General features: G+C 43.3%; 1 protein-coding gene across 2 annotated transcripts in view; it reads left to right on the top strand.

Annotated features, from left to right (window-relative positions):
• Positions 1-24,151, top strand: part of TRPC3 (transient receptor potential cation channel subfamily C member 3) — a 1,234,189-nt gene that overhangs the window by 261,121 nt on the left and 948,917 nt on the right. For both annotated transcript variants that reach the window (XM_069631155.1, XM_069631156.1), the window contains exon 2: positions 10,799-11,570. In XM_069631155.1, the coding sequence (XP_069487256.1) occupies positions 10,799-11,570 (772 nt within the window). The remainder of the gene's footprint in view (positions 1-10,798; positions 11,571-24,151) is intronic.

The following is a 24,151-nucleotide window of genomic DNA, read 5'->3' on the forward strand; positions in this document are numbered from 1 at the left end:
AGTAAGACTACCCTGGCACTTAACTGAGACTAAGGACTTAACTGAATCTTGAGACCCAGCTGAGACTCTGGGTCTTTGGGACGCCATGTACTGGAGTGATGGTCTGGAAGTGTGGAGTGGTGGTGGGAGTGTGGTGGGTAGGGTTGAGGTATAGGGGTGGAAAGGCATTGGTGTGTGAGAAGGTGTAGTGGTGGTGGTGTGGTGGTTTGAATGGTAAGCTGGTGGTGTGGAGTGGTAGTTTAGCATGGTAGGTGGTATGTAGAATAGTGGTGTGGAATGGTGGGATGCTGTAGATTGGTCGTTTGGAGAGCTGGTATAGGTGGTGGTGGAAAGTGGTTGTTTACAGTGGTGGTGTGGAGTAGTTTTGTGCTGTGGTGTGGAGTGGTGGAGAGTTGTGAAGTGGTGTGTGGAGTGGTAGTGTCAAGTGCCGATATAGAGTGGTGGGTTTTGTAAAGTGGTAGACTGAAATGCTGAGTTGGTGTTATGTTATTAGGATGTGTACCACACACTGTTGCCATTTGCTTGGTCTCCAGGCACTCTAAAGTGGTGGAGTGGAAAGGGGGTGTGGTGGTTTAGAGTGGTGGGGTGGTGTACAGTGGTGGTGTGGAGTAGTGGGCTGTTGTGGAGTGTTGGTGTGGAGCGGTGGTGCAGAGTGGTGTATTAAGTGGTGGTGTATGCTCATCTGGGTGGCGCCGCATGTCCCGTTTCAACTGTTGCAAGAAGTGGCGGAAACGGATTGGAGGATGGTCATAATGAGGGGATTGGTGGAGAACAGGGAGATATGCATTGTAAATACATACGCCACCAATCAGAATACGGCAGCATATTTCAGAACTCTGTGTACTAACCTTAGCAAGTGTATGGGGAGTGCGATGATCTGGGGTGGGGATTTTAACTGTGTATTAAACCCCAGATAAAAAGATTGATAGACCCGCCCCAGCGGCTAAAGCGTTGCAGACACTACTAGACGACTTTGGTTTGGCGGATGTGTGGAGAACGAGACACCCCCAAGAAAGGCAATACTCGCACTATTCCGCCCCGCAGCACTTACATTCGAGGCTGGACTATATCTTTGCTACGTCGGAGGTAATAACCGAGATTACACTGGCGGACTACAAAGCGAGGGTCCTCTCGGACCACTCGCCCCTGGTCCTCGGATGGCAATACTGCCCCCCGAGACCAATGATCCTGACATGGCGCCTCCAGGCAGAGGCACTTAAGGATCCCTTTTTTAGGGAAGATACAAGGGCGAAGAAATAAATTACTTTGAGATGAATACGGGTAGCGTGGACTCGGCGGGCACATTATGGGAAGCCTTCAAGGTGGTGATGCGAGGCATAGCCATTGCAAAATCTAAAGGCCTGCAAGGTGGGATCTTGGCTGACCTAAAAGACACAGAAAGGGAACTGGAAAAAGCATTGAGGGGTGGAGGTGACATGGCGGGAGACATAGAGCTAATACTTAAACTGCAGCAGAAATGTGCGGGGCAATGGGAAAGACTGTGTAATCTCAACTATAAAAAATATATAGAGAGACAGCATGCGGGAGGGGATAAGACAGGAAGGCTTTTGGCATGGTTATACAAGAGCGAAACCCCTAGACTCACGATTAGAACGATAACGAAAGAAGATGGTAGTGTAGCTGACACCCAAGAGGGAGTTAATAAGGAGTTTGCAGATTATTATAGGTTATTATATGGGGATGAGGAGGGAAGTAGCTATGGAGCGATAGCAGAAACACTGGAGGACATAGCACTGCCTACGATAAGTGCTGAGGAAAGAGAGGAGCTGGATGCACTGATTACTTTGGAAGAGTTAGAAGAAGTGGTGAGACAGCTGCCTATTAGTAAGACTCCAGGGGCGGACGGGTTCCCAAGTGAATTTTATAAAGTATATAGGGAGGAAGTGCTCCCCCCAATGTTAGAAATGTTAAATGAAGTGTTTGAGGTGGGACGGCTGCCACAGTCACTTAGAGAAGCGATCATAATACCGCTTCCTAAACCTAACAAGCCTAGGCATAGCTGTGGTTCCTACAGACCTTTGTCGATGTTGAACCAAGACAGCAAGATATTGACGGCTGTCTTGGCAAACAGACTGTGGAGAGTTATTGGCAAACTAATACACCCTGACCAGACGGGCTATGTCCCAAATAGGAATATAACTCATAATCATAGACGACTCCAATGGGTTGTTGAATTGGGGAGCAGGAACGAGGGCGAAATGGCAATAGTGTCCTTGGACGCAGTGAAGGCTTTCAATTTGGTTAGGTGGCCATGGCTGCTGGCGGCCTTGGCGGGCTATGGAATGGGGCCTGGATACATAAGGTGGGCGAAGATGCTATATAGTGAACCGCTGGCCAGAGTTAGAACAGGATCAGTGATATCCGACAGATGGCAACTTAGTAGAGGCACCAGACAGAGATGCCCATGGTCCCCAATGCCCTATATACTAGCCCTGGAACCCCTTGCAATATACCTTAGAAAACAATACGATACTATATCGAGGTGGGAGGGGAACAACATTTGATCTCCTTATATGCAGATGACTTGCTGCTGTACTTGAGGCACCCGGAGGAAAATCACCAGTACATCCTGGAAGTGATGGAGAGATATGCGGGGCTGTCTGGTATAGCGGTGAATCCTCAAAAATCTAGTATTTTCCCGCCCTGAAGTTATAAGGGAATCCCCGTGGGACGGTTGCTGGTGTTACAAATACCATGGGCAGTTAGTACTTTCTGGTATCTTGGGATAGACGTGTACCACACAGTGGAAGAGGAGCACAGACACAACACCGAGGAAGCCATTAAGAAAATCGAGAATTGTATGAAATTCTGGGTGAAGCTGCCCCTTGCAATGATGGGACGTGGGGCAATGCTTAAGATGGTGGTCCTACCTAGGCTCCTGCATTATTTTGGGAATATTCCATACCTGATACCCAAGAAGCTTTTCACTAAACTGACCAGCATGTGTAGGGATTTCCTGTGGCATGGTACCCGGAATAGGTGGCACTATGCAAGCTGCAGAACATTTATGAAAAAGGGGGGATAAAACTACCTAATTATGAGGTCTATTATATAGCGAGCCAACTGCAATATATCGCCAAATGGCTCTCAGATGAAGTGACCCCCGAATCCAGGTTGTTTGGACATGATTGTGCCCCATTTTATTTAAAAGAGATGATCTGGCTGCCCAAGACAGAAATGGAAGAGCGCCCTAAAATGATGATGCTTGGGTGGAAGATGTGGCACCGGGCATGCCGGATGATGGAGAACCCATTCCCATGCTCGCCGCAGGTACCACTAGTTGCACTGGCAGGGGGAGATAAGCAGCTAAGGATGATAATCAGGAACCACTGGGAATCGGTGGGGTTAGTAACGATGGGAGATATCTGGCGAGAGGGGACTATCATAGATTTTGAAGTACTGGGGGAGGAAACGGGGTTACACACGGGCCAGTATATTACATATCACAGAATGGTGCAGAGAATTAGGAGAACATGGCCCGAAGCGGTACTGGAAGAAGAACCAGATGCTACCATAGATACAATATATTATATAACGCAGGGGGGGCACAAGATCTCTAGACTGTATGAGATGATGATGTCTAAGGTCGGGAAGGAATTAACACAATTAAGACTAGACTGGGAAGCGGAAGTAGGAGCCCCGATAGAGGACGGGATGTGGGAACGTGCCCTGGGGTACCACAAGAATGTGTCAAGGAATGCGAGACTAAAACAGATACAACTATATATTACGCACAGGGCATATACGACACCCCAGAGGATATCTAGGTTTGAAAATGCTGGACGACAAACATGTCCCAAATGCGACGAAGAAAAGGCTGGCATGGTACACATGTTTTGGTCATGCCCAGTAATTGAGCGTTTCTGGGGTGAAGTAGCACAGAAACTGGCAGAGAAGGGGGTCACGATTATTATAGATACAGCTTGGGCCTGCTTGCTGGAGGTGTTCCCCAGATCGCAGAAACTTAAGCATGTTAGTAAATTGAAAGATCTAGCATATGTGCTCGCAAAAAGAAGGATTGCCAAGGGATGGAAGACATGTCACAGGCCACGGGTGGAGGTGTGCTGGAAAGAGTTGCAGAAATGGGCGGAGGCAGAAACCATAGTATGGCAAGAGGCAAGCATTGTAGGGGGAGAGGAGGAGGCGGGAACCCTGATGGCATGGAAATCATTAATAGCGGAATTGTTTGGAATGATACAAGATCTGACAGAACTCACAGAAAAGGAGACCCCACCACGCGGGCAGGTACAGAGTGTGGGAATAAATAGGCTCATAAAGGGGGGTGGGATAAGGGGAGCAGTGATCGAAATTAAACAATGAACAATTGAGCTGTTGATATATGCAATGCGTGTTTGGTTTGTATTGTTTTTTGTTTGAATAAATCAATAAAATTGTTTTAAAAAGAAGAAAAAAACAAAGTGGTGGTGTAAAGTGGTGATGTTGAGTCGTTGTGATGAGGCATGGTAGTGAGGAGTAGTGTTATGGTGTTGGAGGCTGTAGAGGTGTAAGGGTGTGGGGATATGTTGGTGGTGTGGACTGGCGGTGTAGAGTTGTGTGATGGTGTGGAGTGATGTCAGGTGTGTAGTGGTGTGAGGTGTGGAGTGGTGGTGTGCAGTGGTGTGGTGTAGGGGTGTAAATTGGTGTGGTGGTTTGGCATGGGTGTGGTGACTGATGTGTGGAAGTGTTGGGGTGCCGAAGTGTAGGGGTGTGAAAGTATAGGGGTCTTGTGGTAGTGTGTAGTGTTATGGAGTGGTAGTGTATAGAGATGGTATGGGGTAGTGGAGTGGTGGTGGTGTGGAGTGGTGATGTGGGGTGTGGATGTGCAAAGATGTGGTGGCAAAGGTGTTCAGAGGTCTGGTGGTGGTTTGGGGTGGTGGTGGTTTGGGGTGGTGGCGTTGAGGAAGAATTGAGGAAGCGTTGAGGAAGAATGAGAAGACCAAGTCAAAAGTAATGAGGCTCAGCTCACAGGGGAAGAGACAACAGCACTGTGCCGGGAATACAGTAGCTTGAAGTGCACATGGGCTGAGAGGGAAAAAAGGAAGGATTACTGCGCACTGAACAGAATGAAATAATTGATTTCAAAGGCAAGCAGGATTGGCCCAATTAATGTAAAACTCCTGCACATTTATTTAAATGGAGGTAGGCCTTTTTCCATTTTTCATGCCACCAGCATTGCCAATTGTCATGCCAACCGGATATACTGTTTTCCAACACTCCTACTCCCTCTCTTTCTTCTATGTAGAAACATGTGACAATATGATCGTGTTTTGCAACCATCAAAATGTGCCCACAAAACTTAAAGGAATGATTAATCCTTGTTTATGTTCATCTTGCATAGGTGTGCCTGTCACAGCTTGTAATCTGTCATCAGACTGCTCTTACCTCTAAATGAAACGTATGTCACATTTGTGCTTTTTAAATGGCGAGCAGCCACATTTACAAAGTAACCCATTAAACTCATCTTCTGGCAAGATCTAGGGTTGTCTTGAAATGGTGAATTATTACAGCACAATATTTGCAAAAAATGGTTGGGGTAAATGTCACACAATTTACAGTTGTTTCTCTAGGGTACCACATGAAAGAATTTAGAAAATGCCAAGCCACAAACAGTACAGAAGGGCATTTTACGACATTTTCATTAAGTGGTGGCCAAAATCTATCTATGCCAGTGATGAAAGTGATTTATAGTGACCATTATTGGCATAGATAGATTGTAACTGCAGCTTCTTCAACCTGAGTTATAGTCTGCACATCACGTTCATGAAGTGGTGGCCTCAGTTTATCTATGCAAGTAATGGTCACTGTAAATCACTTGCATAAAGCTGTGGCCACAAACTAGCTATACCTGTAATGGCCACTTTAACTCACGTGCATGAGGCTGCACCCGCAATCTGTTTATTCCAGTAATGGTCACTGTAAATCACTTGCACAGCCACGATTGATCCATGCCATTATGCTTACTGTAATATACTATTCACTATAAACCACTTGCATGAATCTGTGGTCACAATCTATCTATGCCAGTATGGCCACTGTAAATCACCTTCATGAAATCTGGTATCTATTGTGGCTGAGCCCACAACAGATAGCATTGTTACTGCATATCACGTCCATGATCTTGTGCCCACATTATATGCCAGTAAATTCCCAGACGGTATATTGCTTTGATGATGCCTCGCACACAATGTAGGATGGCAGTCACCACACTGTCATTGTAAACAGCTTTTATGAAGTGCCCCCTGCGGTAAATGCTTTTTCGTTTTACTTATATGAATTAAGCGCACAAATTAATGTTTTTCAAGCATATATAGCCCCCGGGCTAATGAGTTTTAAGATGGCTTCCCAATGACTCAAACAGTTTACTTTAACCTTAAAACATGTCTTGGAATTGGCTGCTTCACAGTTCCTGATCCTCCTTTCCCTTAGATTTGCTTTGTGCTTTGTTTTCAGTGAGTATCTTAATGATATGTCTGATATTCTTAAAATGGGCATGTCATGTTTTTCTTTCTCAGGTTGAACCCTTTATCTGTCTGATGAGTTCAATGTATGTGCGCAAAAGCTTTTTAACAAAATCGATAAAACCAGAAACGTGACTTCATGTTCATGGTCAGTGAAGAGCTAAAGTGATCCTCATTATCCTGTTCTGACATCTCTTTCTAGAGCTATAGTAACTCTGTCATATGAGTGATTTGTGGGTTAGGATTAACAGCTAAAGAGTGGCTACACGCCAATATGAAGGGTCTTTCAGAGCTATGTTGTCGCTGCACCAGAGAAAACAGCGTGTAACGAGGGATAATGTCATGTGTTTCCTTGATTGGGCACTTAAGCGCCTCATCAGGAGTCTGGCGGTATCCTGGCAGTTATACCGCTGGGATACCACCAGTGCAAATAGCATTACCGATATCGGTCAGGCGCTACTATCGCCAGATCACGAGTAGCAGTACAGCAGTAAGTTCCCATCCCTCATTGGGTCCAGTGGACCCAAATGGGATTGGGGGGCGCTATTACCACTGGCGGTAATTGCACCAGTGTTAATAGCACCAAAAAGGCAGCAAACAGGCAGTAAGGAGACATTATTCCCTCCAGCAAAATTGGTTGAGGTAAAACTCCCACTTATCGCCCGCTCATGATTGGGCCATACCTTAAATGCAGTAGTAATAGCGTTACCGCATTTAAGGGCTAAGGCCCAACTCATAATGAGGCCCTGAGGCTTTTCAGTGGTTTCTGGTCAAAGTGCTTGGGCTAGCTTGTGGCATATAAAACAAGCTTTGACAAAGCCACATTTTGTTTCGTAGCACCAAAAGTGTTTGGATTCACCAAATTGCTCAATCTTGTTCATTCAGCTCATTCATTTGTTAGGCAGCATGCAAACACCATTTGGATGATTTTCATGGGTTGTTTGCACTTTAGCTTGTTATCGATTTAACTATCTTGGTATTTCACCTTTTACATTAATGTTCCATATCTTCTCAGTCTTTGCTATTTCTTAGAGAGCCAGAGTCAGAGTAATTGGAATAAGTCTTGAGGGGCAAGAAGATAATTAACCTTTAATCATAGCGGGAAGCATGCACTTCTTATAAGGTGGGTTTGTATATGTATTATTCCTTACTGAAAGGGTCTTTCAATTGTGCACAATTAAACAGTACGTTTAAACTACTGTTTTAATGTGTGTTCACTTTAGAATCTTACATGCAAGTGTCTAAGTATCACTTAATTGGGGTTGGGGCTATTTTTAAGCATTCTCCATGTTAGGGTATATTATTATTAGGTTAATTACTGAGTGTGGAACTAGCTACGGGAAGCAACAGAACATTTACAATCATAGGGGGAAGAACCTGGTGAGGGAAGCAGATAAACAAGGGGTCAGGGTGCTAACAACAGGGGAGGGGGAGGTCAGGTGAGGGAAGCAGATAAACAAGGGGTCAGGGTGCTAACAACAGGGGAGGAGGAGGTCAGGCGAGGGAAGCAGATAAACAAGGGGACAGGGTGCTAACAACAGGGGAGGAGGAGGTCAGGCGAGGGAAGCAGATAAACAAGGGGACAGGGTGCTAACAACAGGGGAGGAGGAGGTCAGGCGAGGGAAGCAGATAAACAAGGGGACAGGGTGCTAACAACAGGGGAGGAGGAGGTCAGGCGAGGGAAGCAGATAAACAAGGGGACAGGGTGCTAACAACAGGATAGGGGGAGGTTAGGCAATGTGGAAGCAAGGGGTCTACAAGCAACCATGTGAGTAAACAGTGAGCATCAAATCACCAAGTCTCAGGTAGGGTTGGGAGTGAAGGGCGTATGGACCTAAGTGTTAGGGAGGCGCCACTCCTTGAAGAGGGGGGTCTTGAGCTCCTTCCTGAACTGTAGAAATGACGGGCGAGTTTGTTGTTTACTGAGAGGAGGTTCCAGAGTCTTGGGGCATAGCCCGAGAAGGCCTGTCTTGTGATTCTTACCTTCTCGCACCAGTGGAGTTTAAGCCTGCACATGCCCTTACTTCTGGAGTTTCTTAGTGAGGCAGTCTGGGGACTTCAGGGTGACAGCCTTGTAGATGATTCAACCGGATTTTAAGATGATAAGGGCTTGCAGCCAGAATCAATGCAGTATGATGATGCTCATGGTGATGTGGTCGAATTTGCAGAGGCCTTTAATGAGTCATTCTGCTGCATGCAGGACACATCTCAGAGGTGCCGGGGTAGACACCAGAACGCCCTCCAAAAGGGGCATTTCCACCATCCAGGTGGGAGAGGACCAAGGCTTGGACAGCAGATCTGAAGTTTATTTCTGTGATGAGGGGCTTGATTTTCCACAAGAGGGAATGTTGGTACCAAGCCATTAGTGTCTTTCTTGCTATGTGCTGTTTGAGGGAGAGGTGTCTGCCGGTATTAAATCCACAGGACTTTGTTCAGGGGGTCAGCTGGGGTGTGAAGTCCTCGAGGCTCATAGCAGAGAGCCAGGTTTGTATGTCAGGATGGTTGGTGTTGTTGCTCAGCAGTAGGGTACTCAATGAGGCAGTCGTGTAACCCAAGAGGTATACCATTTGGACAAGAAAGGAAATCAGGACTAAAACACAGGTGTCCAGGTCCCACAGTCAGAAATGTATCACAGTGCTGTACCCCACCACACATGCTCCCTATGCCCTCCTAAAAGGGAATAGGTCCACAAATGTGAATCCCCACGGGCATGCATGCACCTGCCACTCTATAGATTCATCTGATCCTGGGAATCCAGGGCCCCCATATAATGTAAATGCTGCTCCAAGGGCGATCCGCCACGCATTATCAATGGGAAAGTGGCAAGGGGCTACTCGAGTAAAAGTCTTTGTGGTCCCATGACTTTATGCTCAGTTTATTTTCAATGAGGATTGCTGAATGTTCCTTCTACCAGGGGTACGACTTGCGAAGTGACACTTTCAGTCCATGGGGAACTTTCTTATCCTAGGGTATACAGCAGTTCAGTGTCGGTGCAGGGATTTATGCCAGTCTGGTCAAAGTTATATTTTGACATCTCTCCCCAAGGTTGAATTTAGGGGCGAGTCGGTACCCTTTGTCAGTCATGCCACGATCAGCTGGCTAGTAAAAGCCCGGAAGGTGGCTTAGCAAGCTGACCTCTCTCCTCAGGCAACTGTGTACAACCGGCAGTCACAGGTTAGATTTCTGGAAGGGACGACTAAGCTGTTTATCCCTCCGAGGTCCATAAATATGGATAATCATTGCACCAGTTATTACAGCACTTAAAAGGGGAAGGATACTGCTTAAGGCACTTCATTTTAATTTGATATGATATGATAGGTTATTTATAATGCGCATAATACCCAGGGGTTTCTAAGCGCAGACCCGGGGATCGAACCTGTGTTGCTCTTGTCGCCCCTGAGCTATCCTCCCAAAACCATTTGATATCATTGTTCGTATTGTTTTGCACTGGAGCTAGTTCCGTTGCTTTTTGTCTCCGAAAGAAGTGCTTGATTTGAAGGAGTTCAGCTGGAAATCCAATTGAACCTGTACCTCTGTCTTCTCCAAGTCTGCACGGCAAGTGCCAGATCCACTTCATGTTTTCAAGATATCCACACAAAATACATTTGAAGTCGGTGAGTCGCAGTGGTGTTATGTAAATAGTAAGTGGCCATCATGAAAATAAGAAATGGTTGAGGGTGTCGTGGACTGGACTTGGAGACCTCTGGTGCAACTTAACTCTTCTGTAGTATCTGGTTTAAACTGCTGACAATTGACAAACTTATAGAATGGGGCCTCTGCTCTTCTATTACACTTCAGTGCAGATAGGAAGAAGTCGTGTACATTTATTTCATGTTCAGGTGTTCTGTCAAGGCATTGTGAATTTATAAGCCTAGGGGCCTGCACCTAAGATGCCCAAGGTGAAAATCGGTGGTGAAGCTGAGCCTTGGGTACAACAGTAAAACACATCAAAATGCATGGCCTCACTGACCCTGCAAGTGATGGCCTCTCCACGATAGGCAAGAGGCACATTGGAAGTCCGGTGTTACAAACCTTCAAATTAAATCCCGGTTCACGCTTCATCAGGACATGCATGTAGGCAGTCAGCTTTCAGAGTTGTCAGTTCAGTGCATTTCACATGCTTTCACTTGTTGCTTGTTCTGTAGAAAATGTAAACAATATGCACAGGACCGGAAAATAAAGATTCTAAGGACATGGGCCTGGTCATGAATGCATGTGAACATCTGTGTGGTGTTAACATGTGAAGGAACAATAATTTTGGCATATGACACTTCCATTCTGTGCATTATTTAATACTTTTCTCTTATGCTTATGATCAGGTCTGGGGACTCCAGCCCATCGATTGGACGCCTGAGCATGATGAGGGAAAAAGGAAGGCGGCAGGCAGTCAGGGGACCAGCATTTATGTTCAACAACCGGGGTACGAGCCTGACAGCTGAAGAAGAGCGATTCCTGGATGCTGCCGAGTATGGAAACATCCCTGTGGTCCGGAAAATGCTAGAGGAGTCAAAAACACTGAATGTTAACTGTATGGATTATATGGGACAGAACGCCCTCCAGCTCGCGGTGGGCAATGAGCACCTGGAGGTGACTGAGCTTCTGCTGAAGAAGGAGAACCTGGCGCGGATCGGCGACGCGCTGCTGCTTGCCATCAGCAAAGGCTACATACGAATAGTGGAAGCCATTCTGAACCACCCAGCCTTCGCGGCGAACAAGCGGCTGACTCTAAGCCCCTGCGAGCAAGAGCTGCAGGATGATGACTTCTACTCCTATGATGAAGATGGCACCCGGTTCTCCCCAGACATCACTCCCATCATTCTGGCTGCACACTGCCAGAAGTACGAGGTGGTGCACATGCTGCTGCTGAAGGGAGCGAGAATTGAGAAGCCGCATGATTATTTCTGCAAGTGCGTTGACTGCACGGAGAAGCAAAAGCATGACTCATTTAGCCATTCCAGGTCAAGGATAAATGCCTATAAGGGATTAGCCAGCCCCGCGTACCTCTCCCTGTCAAGTGAAGATCCAGTACACACTGCACTGGAGCTCAGCAACGAGCTCTCCAAATTGGCGAACATAGAAAAAGAGTTCAAGGTAAGACTTCTGGCTTTCTCTGTTCTTTGCTTATTCTTGGCCCTTGCGTTGATTTTCAGTCGTGGTCTGTCTATGTTGTGGTACTTGGATGCGTCAGAATGTGAATCTTCCCTGGAAACAGTGGCATCGCTAGGGCGAGTGCTGGGGGTGCCTGGCCCCTCCTCTGAAATCCTGGCCCCCTCCTTGTGACCCCGTACCTCAGCTGGGCTACTCTCTCTGCACTGTCTGCATGGCACACACACAGGGGTGCAATCAATGCTGCCCAGAACAGTGAAGAGCTGTTAAGTTCACCCTGCAGCTAAGACCAGCCCCTTCAATCAGAATGTAGCGCACAAAACCGTTAATGATGGGTCATTAGTGACTTAACGGGTTTTTGCCTACATTCTGATGGGAGGAGAGGTGTAGTGGGGTGTGGTAGTTGGTGTTCACAAAAGCTTCTCTGCAGGACTTTTTATAGGCGGCCCCACCTACGTTTGTCTGTGCCCTCCCCTGGGCCCCCCTAAATTTGATTTCTGGTGACACCACTGCCTGCGGGACAGGCATGGTGGGTTGCACCGGCTATTAGAGGGAGGCCGTTCGACCAAGGTGGAGCTTGTGACCCACCGCAGAAGCAAGCGGGGTCATGGTTTCATGTGGTGCTATTCACAATGGATATGGGAATTCTTCAATGTGACTGTATAGTATGTGCATGAAAATCAAAAAAGGTCAGACGAATCTGGGATGAGGAAGTGTTTCAAAGCAAAATAAAATTTTGCATTTTCAGCTGAATTGAGAACCAATTTTCACAAGGGTTGGCCATACACTTTGTATTACATTTTCATGCATTATCTTCATCAAGGTCTGATACCATAAACTAACATCATTGAGCTTAGGTGTGATTTTATCACTTGGTCCTCCACAAGCGCTGGACCTACTTGTCTTTCAGCGTATTTGGATATGTTTTAATGAACTAAGCTTGCTTCATAGGTAAAAGAATTTTGCACTTAGACAGCTCTCACACCAAGTCCCGACAACCTCTCAAATTAGGAGGTGGCAGGAATTGCAACAAACTTGAACTGAACTAACAGTAGCTCAGCTACCCCCCTCCACTTCCTTGCGTCATATTTGCTCACCTCTAGAATGGGCGGCAGTGGCCAACATTTGTGATGAATCAAGGGAATTAGTTCCTTCTCCCAACAGGAGGCCCCCTGGTGAGGTTAGGGAGGTGGGCCTGCTTCGCAACACCCTCCCTAGGGGTTGAGGCAAGTGGGACCTCACTGGAAGAGACCCCCCCCCTTAGGACCTCCCTAAAGCTGTCACACTGTGACCTACATGGGATGCTCTAAAATACCAGAAACTTTGAATCACCAAGACTGGGAGGAATAAACACTTTAAAAAGTCATTATCACATAGAAAAAGAACATGACCCTTTATATCTAGATATCCAATCCACTGGGGCGCATACATTGAATTGCGTTCACTGGAGGAGCAATAGAAAAAGAGAAGAGAGCGAGGCGTGCATACGCAGGTAAGGGAAGGCTCTGCCCTGCATGTCCCTTGAAGAAGACGGAGTAAGTACAAGCCAGGAAGACCGCAAGTTTGAAACTCACTCACTACTGAACACTGGATAGCAATACCCTGGGAAAGGGGGACAGAGGCTAAATTTAACCTGAAATTTAAAATGTTGTGATGCTAGAGAAGGTTTAGGTCTACTTGATCGAAAATATTTGACCTTTTCTAATTTGACCACATTTCTTTTGTTGTTTTTTTTTTGGTTGGTAATGTGGGGCAGGGGGATCCCCCCACATCCCTCCGCCTTTTCCCCACCTTAGCCTATTCCCTTACCCCTCCCCATATATTTATTTAATTTCATTTGAATGAAAAAACGATCACAAAAATGTAGTCAAGTTGAAAAGGTCAAATGTTTTTCGATCAAGTATGCTAATACCGCCAGAGAAAGAATTACCAACAATCTGAATATTGAGAGAAAAGAACAGTGGATAATAATACCCTGGGAAAAGGGGAAAGCCACTAGATATTTGGTGCAAAAAGAACATAATATCAAAAAGAGAGAATATTATGAGCCAGAGTTCAGAGAAACTATTCAGCTGAACCATGTACAAAATCAAGTAGGCCAGAGCAAGCTGAGCTATAATTTCCTAGGAAGAAAAACCTACCAGAGCAATAGTATCTTCCAAAGATACACTCAAACCAGCAACCAGGAATATATATCTTATTAGTACCTGGCGAGAGTCAAGCAAAATGACACAAGCATTCTGAATGGCTCTCGCCGGGTCATTACCCGGCCGGGAATCCCTCGATTCTTGGCCAGGATTCCAGCCACCTTGTCCACGGCGGGGGGCGTTGCAGCCCCTCAGCCAATGAACTTACAATTATCCACATTATCAACCAAAAAAAAACAACAAAAAAAATGGTTTTGTACAAAACAGGCACTCAAAATGAGTAAAGAATAAAATATGGTTTCCTGTTTAAAATCATAAAAAAATTGAGGTTTGGTCAATGAGAAGTTGACGTATTATTGACTTCTAGGTGAGAACTTGGTTCTGAAAATTGAAAATCTGTTGGTATGCAGGAGCTGGAGAAAGTCTTGGATTCCTTTTTTTTCTACATCATTAGCACCCTGTTACATCACAGACCCCTCGTAAATCAAAAATATAGGGTACGACCTGTTGTACAGAAGAGATTAATAAAGAATCCTACAAGCTGGTACTAGATGTACCTTCAGGAGAAGGGAGTCATTCTCTGGATTTAATTTAGTTTTCATAGCGGTAGGGTGAGTTAGGTTAGTTTTGGACAGCAGACATATTCCTTTGGACATTTACGAATATCTGACAAGCACCTTAGTTAGTAACATAGGCAGGAATGTCACAAGGAACTTTAGGAATTAATTATAGCTTACCTTTTATATTTGTTTTATGTTTTATCAACAGTTACACCGGTCCAAAACTTGAAAACGATTTCAAATCGAGATGAAAACGTGTTTTTATTGTTATCATAGTCACCGTGACATATTTCCTGATGACGGTTCCAATTTTGAGAACAGAAACGCGTTGAGTCTAAAGTCCTAGTAATGGTTTAACCAGGACATCCTGTAAATACAAATTAAGTTTGTTACTAACAGAAAGATTCCAATAGACTATAATGTTACTTAATAACTAATTGAGTGCAATTAAGGCCCATCTCCCTATTAGAAAGGATCTTGTCCTCAAATAGACTATTGTGTTTTTTAATAAGTTTTTTAAAAAACTGTACACATTGTATTTTCCTATAACATGTCATCGCTGTGTTTTTTTAAATGAATATTTTCTCAATAAAATGTTATGAAATTTTGAGATGATATGCATCTAGGTCTAACTGTTGATAATATCCAACGACCTCATATATATATTGATTGAACAACGCATGTAAACAAAACCCAGAGTATAGTCGCATGTAGAGTTTGGTGTTCTCTTTTAGACAGGTTGGTCAGAAAAACAGTGCCCTTGCATGCCTCTGAGTGGGGCAATAGGATTACTCCAAAATATACACAATAGTCACAATCACCAGCCCGCTTCCCGTCCTATATTTAAAGCAGGATAGCTTTTATAATGCAGTGGAGAGACACATTTCCAGAGCAATGCGTACACGTTAGCTGAAGAGGACTACAAGCAAACGCTACAATAGGAAAAGCAAGGTACAGCTGGGCCAATCAGTTGTTTGACTATTCACAGATATGTACTTTATACTCTAGGTTTTCACTGACATATGATGGTGCAGTCTGATGGTATTCATGCTGGCATCTTTCAAATAAGGCGTGAAACAGTAGATCTTGCTCCCAATTTAACTCATCTGATAAATCGAGCAATGCAGGTTCAGTTCTCTTCAATCATCAACAGTTGTTCCAAATCAACTTTCCTGATTGCTCGAGATTATATTAAAATATGGCGAAAGAACGTCATGTTCTGTCCACAGACTCTGCCTGTAGTAACATGAAAAGAGCCGGTGTTGTATTGAGATATAGAAGGGCATGCTCTGACAGAGCAACTAAAAAAATACAGGAGAAAAGGGGCCACATGGGGCACAAGACGATGACTATTTCCTGCCTGGTACTGTAGTGAAACTAACAGAGCAGGACCAGCACAGTAGCAGCAGTCCAAGCAATCTCACAAAATCTGTTCAGCACTGATACCAACTGTGCACTTTTCCCTCCACAAGAGGCCGAGGGCACCCACTCCGATCCCCTATTGCTTCTACCTGAGGTTTCTGTCTCTTTCCACCGCACTGCCCACTCCTATCAGGGTTCCAATTATGGGCCCCCCTTTCCTAGGGTGCCCAATTGCTCGTAGATACCACGAACATTGCCTCTGGCACTGGGCACCTACTCAACTTTCCAAACTCTCTGCATATTTGGCAGCAGCAAAATAGACAGCCTGGTTCCTTTCGAAGCCCCGCCCATACTTCAATTTGACCGTTCAATTGAATATTTGTGTAAATCACAATGAAATGGGTAGGTTTTGTCTCGTGACTCTGTGCCACTTTTTTGGACTGCCCAAGAAAGTCATGAGCACAGGTGAGGCATGGGAATGCAGGCTATCACAGGGTTTCGGCAGCACCCAATCAAGAAAGTTGATGAGGTTCACGCACGAGCATTCATTTTGAAACCAGATCTGTCTATCCCTCCTTCTATCTCCACTCTCCTGATCTCTCCATCTCCATCTAGACTGAGTTTCCAGGTATTATATCCCCCTTGCCCTCCTTCCTTTGGGCTGTAGACACCAACTTTCTCCTGATCTTATCTGCTTTCCTCCGAATCTCACTCCTCCCAACACTATCCCTGTCACTACTCTCCTCTCTCCTTAAGATTCTCACTTTCTCTCACCCTCCTACTCTCAAACCCACTCCTATTCTCCCTCCAACATTATCTTCAAACACTTGCTCACTCACTCACTCACTCACTCACTCACTCACTCACTCACACAAACAGGCTAATTGGTACCACCCTCTCAGTCCCAACATCTTACTTTACTCTCTCCAAACATGTCAAAAGTCTCCTCTAAGTCCTCTTCCGCCTACTGCACTCTCTGTGCTGATCTCTTGTTCTTCCTCCCAACTCCCCCAAACACCTCTTTTTCCAGACTGAATATGCAGGCCTTTTGTAGCCTTTTACGTTCTTTCTGGAAGATTCACTGCACTCCAATTGTTTGCTAAGGTTAGCTGCTTCCCTGGACAAATCTCTGACTAAAGTTCTCCAAATTCCTCCTATATCCTCCATTTGTGGGCTTGGATTTGCCCAGGAAGTCTTCACAACCCCTGTTAGCCCTGCCCCGTGTTCAGTCTCTGATTCTCTCCTATATCAAGTAAGTAAATGTTCACAAATGCTTTAGAGAGGGTTCCAGCTCCACTGACACTGCTACCCTGTAGGAGACCTGGGCAGTCTGCAGTAGATGTTTGGCATCCCATTCAGCTCCTAAATGGTGGAGCCTAGTCGGTTTTCATTCTGGTAACCAGTCTGTTCCTCCTGTTCCAGGTCTGATGGGCTCAGGTGCATTGTGGAACTTTTAGTCCCAGGTCTTCTCTGGATATTGCTGCCTCCCGAGAATCACCAAAATAATTAGAGAGGGAGAACTGAACAGGGCAGAGGTATCGGGTCTGAGACAGAGGCACCATTGTACGTACCCGTGTCATGCATAAAGGGGAGTTGGGTCAGAGGTCCCTCTCTGCTCCCCATGCCACATGTGGGTTCCATGACCCCCTTTAACGTTGATGAGGTTCACGCACGAGCATTCATTTTGAAACCAGATCTGTCTATCCCTCCTTCTATCTCCACTCTCCTGATCTCTCCATCTCCATCCCATGGCCCTGTCACACTACACAGATCTCTAGAGATCTACATTTAGGTGAACCTGGCCGATGGGATGAACCCACTTCATTGTCATTATTAAATGTTGTACGTTTTGGCACACAACAGTAATCTGCATGTGACAATACCCAAAGGTTTAAGCAGGCGGGAAAACCAAGCAATGAAGCATTTAACCTTGTAAATGAAGTCTGCTGTCCCATGTCAACCTTAGGGTTGCCCTTTGAGACAAGGGAACTATGAGACCCTGTAGCTCAGATCTTTTGTCAAATGATAGAGGTTTGAGGAGAGAATGTTGCTTTGTAGGAAACTAATTTTCCTGAAGCAGCTTATTCTCTTCCCATCAGAGAACTAGCTTGCCAATGTTTTTCAGAGTTTGGACCGATAAAAGAGATTGAATTAATGAATCTCAATCAATCGAGTCAAGCCTCTGGCCTGCCACACAATTCATATCTGGACAGCATCAATAAACAAAGCAGCCTAATGTTCTTGACTGACTCTTGTTTTATTCTCAGTGTGTCATTAATTGTTTGGTCTTTCCCAAAAAAAACCTAAGAAAGATGGAGTTAAAACTCTTTTAAAAAAGCCCTTGCTAGAAAAAAATGTCCCATCAAACCTTTGTCCAGTATCACAAGTATCCTACCTACATAAACGTTTGGAAAAAAATGGTTTCTTCTCTAATGCATGACTTTGCAGGAAAACATAAACTGTTACATTGTAGGCAAGCTAGTGCCCGATCAAGTATTGGCACTGAGACAGTGTTGGTAGCAGTATTGTTACCTGCAAAATCTAGCGGATGACAAATGTGCAGCGCCCTTGGTCCTGGTGGACCGATCCACCACAGTGGATGATTAACTATTCCTCCATGAGCTATCCCGGGTTGATTTTCACGATTCTGTGCTTGAAGGGTTGAAGTAATATTTTGAAGGAAGATCTCAATTGGTGGACCGCTACTGTTTGAGTCACTTACACTCCTCTTAACCTATCACATGGATGGCCAATTTTGCTGTTGCTGTCAAATCTGCATGTTTCCCCCTGACTAAACTGTGGAGTCCATAGAACTTGAAATGTACACTTCCGCCAATGGCACACCCATGAAACTGCTCAATTAAATCAAACACCTGTCTGATGGGTGTCAATTGATGGATGTGTAAAAAAGAACAAAGTAGGGAAAGCACACCCTATCTTATGTGTATTTTCTATATGCAATACTTAAAGTATTTTTATTTTTTTCTAGTCTATTGACCCTTATACAAATCAGTTTTTTCTGGGTGCCGGGGAGAAAAGAATGACTCTGGTATCAAAAAGTCAAGAAAGTCATGAGAAAAATGTGTAGTTCCTATTGGTAATAGAAGCTCCCGTCCCCTGCACACCATTCAAAAGTGGAAAGAAAATTTTCCAATCAAATCTCAATATTTTCATTAATTTCAAATATTCGATATATCACTCTTTCGAGAAGTTATTTTGCAACAATCAACGTAAACAAACATTGAAAGTAAAGTTCAATCAACTTGAAGGTATGCGTTTTTTTACTAAAAATATTTATCAAAATTGTACAAAATAATATTGTTTTTTCTTTTGAGTTCAATTCACTCAAACCATTGTAATTCAACAAATAACCAAAAGTAATTTCTTTCAACAAATTCAACAAAATTCAGAAGAATTGATTCGAATTTCTAACAGATTCAATGGAGTCAAGACTGTTCAAAAAAATAGTTAAAAAAAAATCAGTTTCTAAAGTAAATTTCTGCACAAATTTCTAACAAAGGGGGGATAGTAATGAGCTCAACGCTTTTCGAGAGATTTGCCTCTCTTCTTCAGGAGCAATGACTTACTGCTAACTAGTACAGTAGTCACTAATTTCAACAATTATTCATAATTATTTCAAAATGATACTTCAATGTGGAATGAGAACAACATCCCTTTTTTTGATGGTGAGTATATCCTCAGGATTTTTCAGTGGCAACTATTCCATTGTGAGACGATGGAAACGTCGTCTTTTCACAGTTCCCAATTCGTTTATAATTATCTGTAAATAATATAATATATGTATTATTGATTTGCTGAGGCAATGAAAAGTTGTCTTTAGCTCTAAATAATGCAGAGTTGTACCTGTGCATTCCTCTACTCTCTGTTTAATGGTGAAAAAAAGCTTCTTCCAAATTTCACATTTCCAATCAAGTTTTCAGTATGGAATCTTGGCACGGTTTGAACTTGACACAGAGTCCCATTCAGGGTATATGGAAGTATGTCATGGTCAATTCAAGTTTCCTCCCTGTGTATTAACAATTGTTCGAGTTGGCGCACTATATGGCATTTTCATATAAGAGTGATTTTCATTTTTTAGTGAACATCACGTTTTTACCTGGAACGGTGACTCTTTGCAGCCGCGTACGTTTCTTTCCTCTGTGCTGTTTCCTATCATGTCACCGGGTTGCTGTGAATGTATCTACCTAATCAATATGTTATCTGTTAGTGTTATGTTGACCGTGTTACATAATCAAGTCAACGATGTGCTCAGTATGTTCATTATTCGAGTTGTTACCCCAGTAAGAAAGATTTCTGCTGTACCTGAGTTAAATGCTCTGCCGTTCTTGAGCTTGTTTCTCCTCCTTCCTGCTCACTCCAAGTCAACCCGTTACCTAGCAACTAGACCCTATATTATCGTGTGATCTAGTCACCCGACTCTTAGGAATTATGGGAATCGTAGTTTGAATTACGCTTTATGCCTAATATCCGATCCCTCATTCTATTCACAATGTAGTAGAGTGTGATCTCTTCCTATAACGACTGTGCATTCTGGAGATCGTAGGTACAACTGCATTTACTGCATATGTACAATTTACACGGAAAAAGTGATCGTATCTTAATAAAACAGTTCAATTTGAGGCCACTGCTCATGATTCTCATAGTAATTTGCTTGGGTTTAAGTCTATCTCCCCTGTTTTTAACTAAGGACCGATATCTGCATGTTTAGTTGCATTTGGCTTATCCACAATTTGAAAAATTTAGATCGTCTTTCCATCAAATCACAATGTAATTTACATTAGTGTTGCTCTTACATTCAATTAAGTTCTTCGACATTGCTTTCTCTGTGATGTAATTTATACCAAAGCTTCCATTTTTATAGTTATGAATGTTCCTGTAAATCGCCTGCTTTATCCCTGTGTGGTGATGCTAAGTCAACCTCTCTTCATAGGAATGAACTCAGACTGTATTCTTCATTCATTCCTCTGGGTTCCAGAGCATCTAACTTGTGGACCCAGAACATTTCTCTGCGTGTTAGTATTTGTTCCAGATTACCTCCTCTAGCTGGTCTTGTGATTACCTCCAGGATTACAAATTTCAATTGTGAAATTGTATGATGTTGCTTTTTAAAGTGTCTTGCAACAGGTAATTTTATATTTAACATCTCAAGTAAAATATTCACGAAACAACAATTGGATCTCCTTGGTTTAGGGTTATCTTTTGTACCAACGAATCAAACTAATCTTTTCAACGAAGAAGTAAATCTTTTTAAGTTCATTAGGAAGATGAAATTAAAGCTATTTTTTGATTCAATACCACCGATGCAGGAAAGATCAGCCACCTTTGACAGTTTGGAAATGAAAGCCAAAAGTACATTTAGTCCGAATGTCAGAAAGTCCACACTGGACCTCTTCGAAATGAAAATGAAAAAGGACCTAAAATCAATTAAATATATGGACATGAAAAGTCAAAATCTCCGGAAGCATCAAGTGAGAATTTTGAAGGAACTAGCAGATGACAGGACAATTGAAATCAAGCCGGCAGACAAAGGCGGGGCAATTGTAATAATGGATGTAAATCTATATAAACAAGGATGTTTATCTCTGCTTGAAGATACCAACACATAGCCGGTCAAGTGGCACAGCAAGTAGAGTGCTCGCTTTGACACCCGTGCAGAGCCTGCTAACGCAGGTTCGAGTCCCAGCAGGGCCAAACTCAGCCTTTCATCCTTCCGAGTTCGATAAATGAGCACCACACACCGTGGGCAATAATAAGCAGCGCTCAGATACCCGAGGGTTTGTAGCGCTATATAAATGCTAAATTATTATTATTATTATTATTATTATATATGATCCTGGACCATGATCCTACTTTAGAAATGCAACGATTGGTATATGAAATAGTCAATAAGGCTGCAACAGAAGAGTGGATAACGGACAAGATGAAAGATTTTCTGACCAACAAAAATCCCATTTTGCCAGTATTTTATGGACTTCCTAAAGTCCATAGAAATCTTGTGAATCCCCCATTCAGGCCATTCGTGGCGGCCACAGAGAGTGTGTTTGATCCTTTATCAAGATACTTGGACAAACTACTCCAGCCAATTGTGCAAGCTACCTGCACATATTTGAGAGACACTACACATTTTTTGAATGTCCTAAACAACATTGACCAAATTGGCGATAGTTGGATTCTATTTACATTAGATGTCCAATCACTATACACATCGATTCCACATGAAGAAGGTTTGGAAGCTCTGCAATGGATATTATTACAACAAGAATTCTTTCCGGCCAATAAAGTATTTGCCATAAAATTAGCAAAAATAATACTCTTTAATAGTTACTTTAGATTTCAAGGCAAATATTACTTACAGATATCTGGCACATCAATGGGGTCATCAATGGCCCCAGCATATGCGAATATTTTCATGTTCCACTTTGAAAATCAATACATACTTGAGCACTCTATATGGTCAAAACACTTGGCCATGTGGGGACAGTACATAGACGATATCTTTGCAATTTGGAAAGGAACTAAGCAGGAACTAGAATTATTTCTTGAATACCTAAATGCATGTAACAACCGCATAAAGTTCACCCTGGAAATAGGCAATCCATCGGTTCACTTCTTGGATGTGAAGATTTATCCAGAACAAGGGAAATTGCATACGACTGTGTTTAGAAAGCCTACAGATGTGAACAACAGCTTGTTCTTTACAAGTCACCACCCAAACCACCTGAAAAAGAATTTACCACTGAGCCAATTTCAAAGAATCAAACAAATAATTTCTAAAGAAGATACATATGAGGATATGGAGAAGGAACAAATCCTAAGATTTGAAGAGAGGGGTTTTCCAGAAACCATCTTATCCCAAGCTAAAGAGAAATGTCGAGTGAAGAAAAGAACTAAACTTTTAATACAACAACGGAAAGAAGATAGAGACAATCCTCCACTGATTTATTTAACAAAATACTCTACGAAGAGTGCACATATCAAAAGGATATTACAGAGGAACTGGAAAATTACAAGATTAGATCCACTCCTCTGTGGACTTTTCCCAAAACCACCACTAATGGCATATACCAGAGGAAAGAATTTAAGAGACTCTCTAGTAAAAGCTGAAAGAGTCAACACGGTGCAACAACGATTTCTTGGAAAACAAAAAAAGGGAACCTTCCCTTGCCTGAATTGCAGTCAATGCAACAACGTGCAAAAAGGTCTGACAATCAGGCATCCATACACAGGACAAAAAATCACCCTACTACATTATGCAACATGCGAGAACAAATGCGTAATATATGGACTAATCTGTCCTTGTGGCAAATATTACATTGGAGAAACCATTAGACGTGCAAAAGATCGCATCTCAGAACACAAATCAAACATCAGGACTGGAAATATAAAATCACCTGTTGCTAGACACTTTAAAGAGCAACATCATACAATTTCACAATTGAAATTTGTAATCCTGGAGGTAATCACAAGACCAGCTAGAGGAGGTAATCTGGAACAAATACTAACATGCAGAGAAATGTTCTGGGTCCACAAGTTAGATGCTCTGGAACCCAAAAGAATGAATGAAGAATACAGTCTGAGTTCATTCCTATGAAGAGAGGTTGACTTAGCATCACCACACAGGGATAAAGCAGGCGATTTACAGGAACATTCATAACCATAAAAATGGAGGCTGTGGTATAAATTACATCACAGAGAAAGCAATGTCGAAGAACTTAATTGAATGTAAGAGCAACACTAATGTAAATTACATTGTGATTTGATGGAAAGACGATCTAAATTTTTCAAATTGTGGATAAGCCAAATGCAACATCACGAACTAAACATGTAGATATCGGTCCTTAGTTAAAAACAGGGGAGATAGACTTAAACCCAAGCAAATTACAATGAGAATTTTGAGCAGTGGCCTCAAATTGAACTGTTTTATTAAGATACGATCACCTTTTCCGTGTAAATTGTACATATGCAGTAAATGCAGTTGTAACTACGATCTCCAGAATGCACAGTCGTTATAAGAAGAGATCACACTCTACTACATTGTGAATAGAAGGAGGGATCGGATATTAGGCATAAAGCGTAATTCAAACTACGATTCCCATAATTCCTAAGAGTCAGGTGACTAGATCACATGATAATATAGGGTCTAGTTGCTAAGTAACGGGTTGACTTGGAGTGAGCAGAAAGGAGGAGAAACAAGCTCAAGAACGGCAGAGCAGTTAACTCAGGTACAGCAGAAATCTTTCTTACTGGGGTAACAACTCGAATAATGAACATGCTGAGCACAGCGTTGACTTGATTATGTAACACGGTCAATATAACGCTAACAGATAACATTTTGATTAGGTAGATACATTCACAGCGACCCGGCGACACGATAGGAAACAGCACAGAGGAAAGAAACATACGCGGCAGCAAACAGTCAACGTTCCAGGTAAAAACGTGACGTTAACTAAAAAATGAAAATCACTCTTACATGAAA

This window comes from Ambystoma mexicanum, chromosome 6q (genome assembly GCF_040938575.1).
Source record: "Ambystoma mexicanum isolate Mex_15411 chromosome 6q, UKY_AmexF1_1, whole genome shotgun sequence".
Lineage (NCBI taxonomy): Eukaryota > Metazoa > Chordata > Amphibia > Caudata > Ambystomatidae > Ambystoma > Ambystoma mexicanum.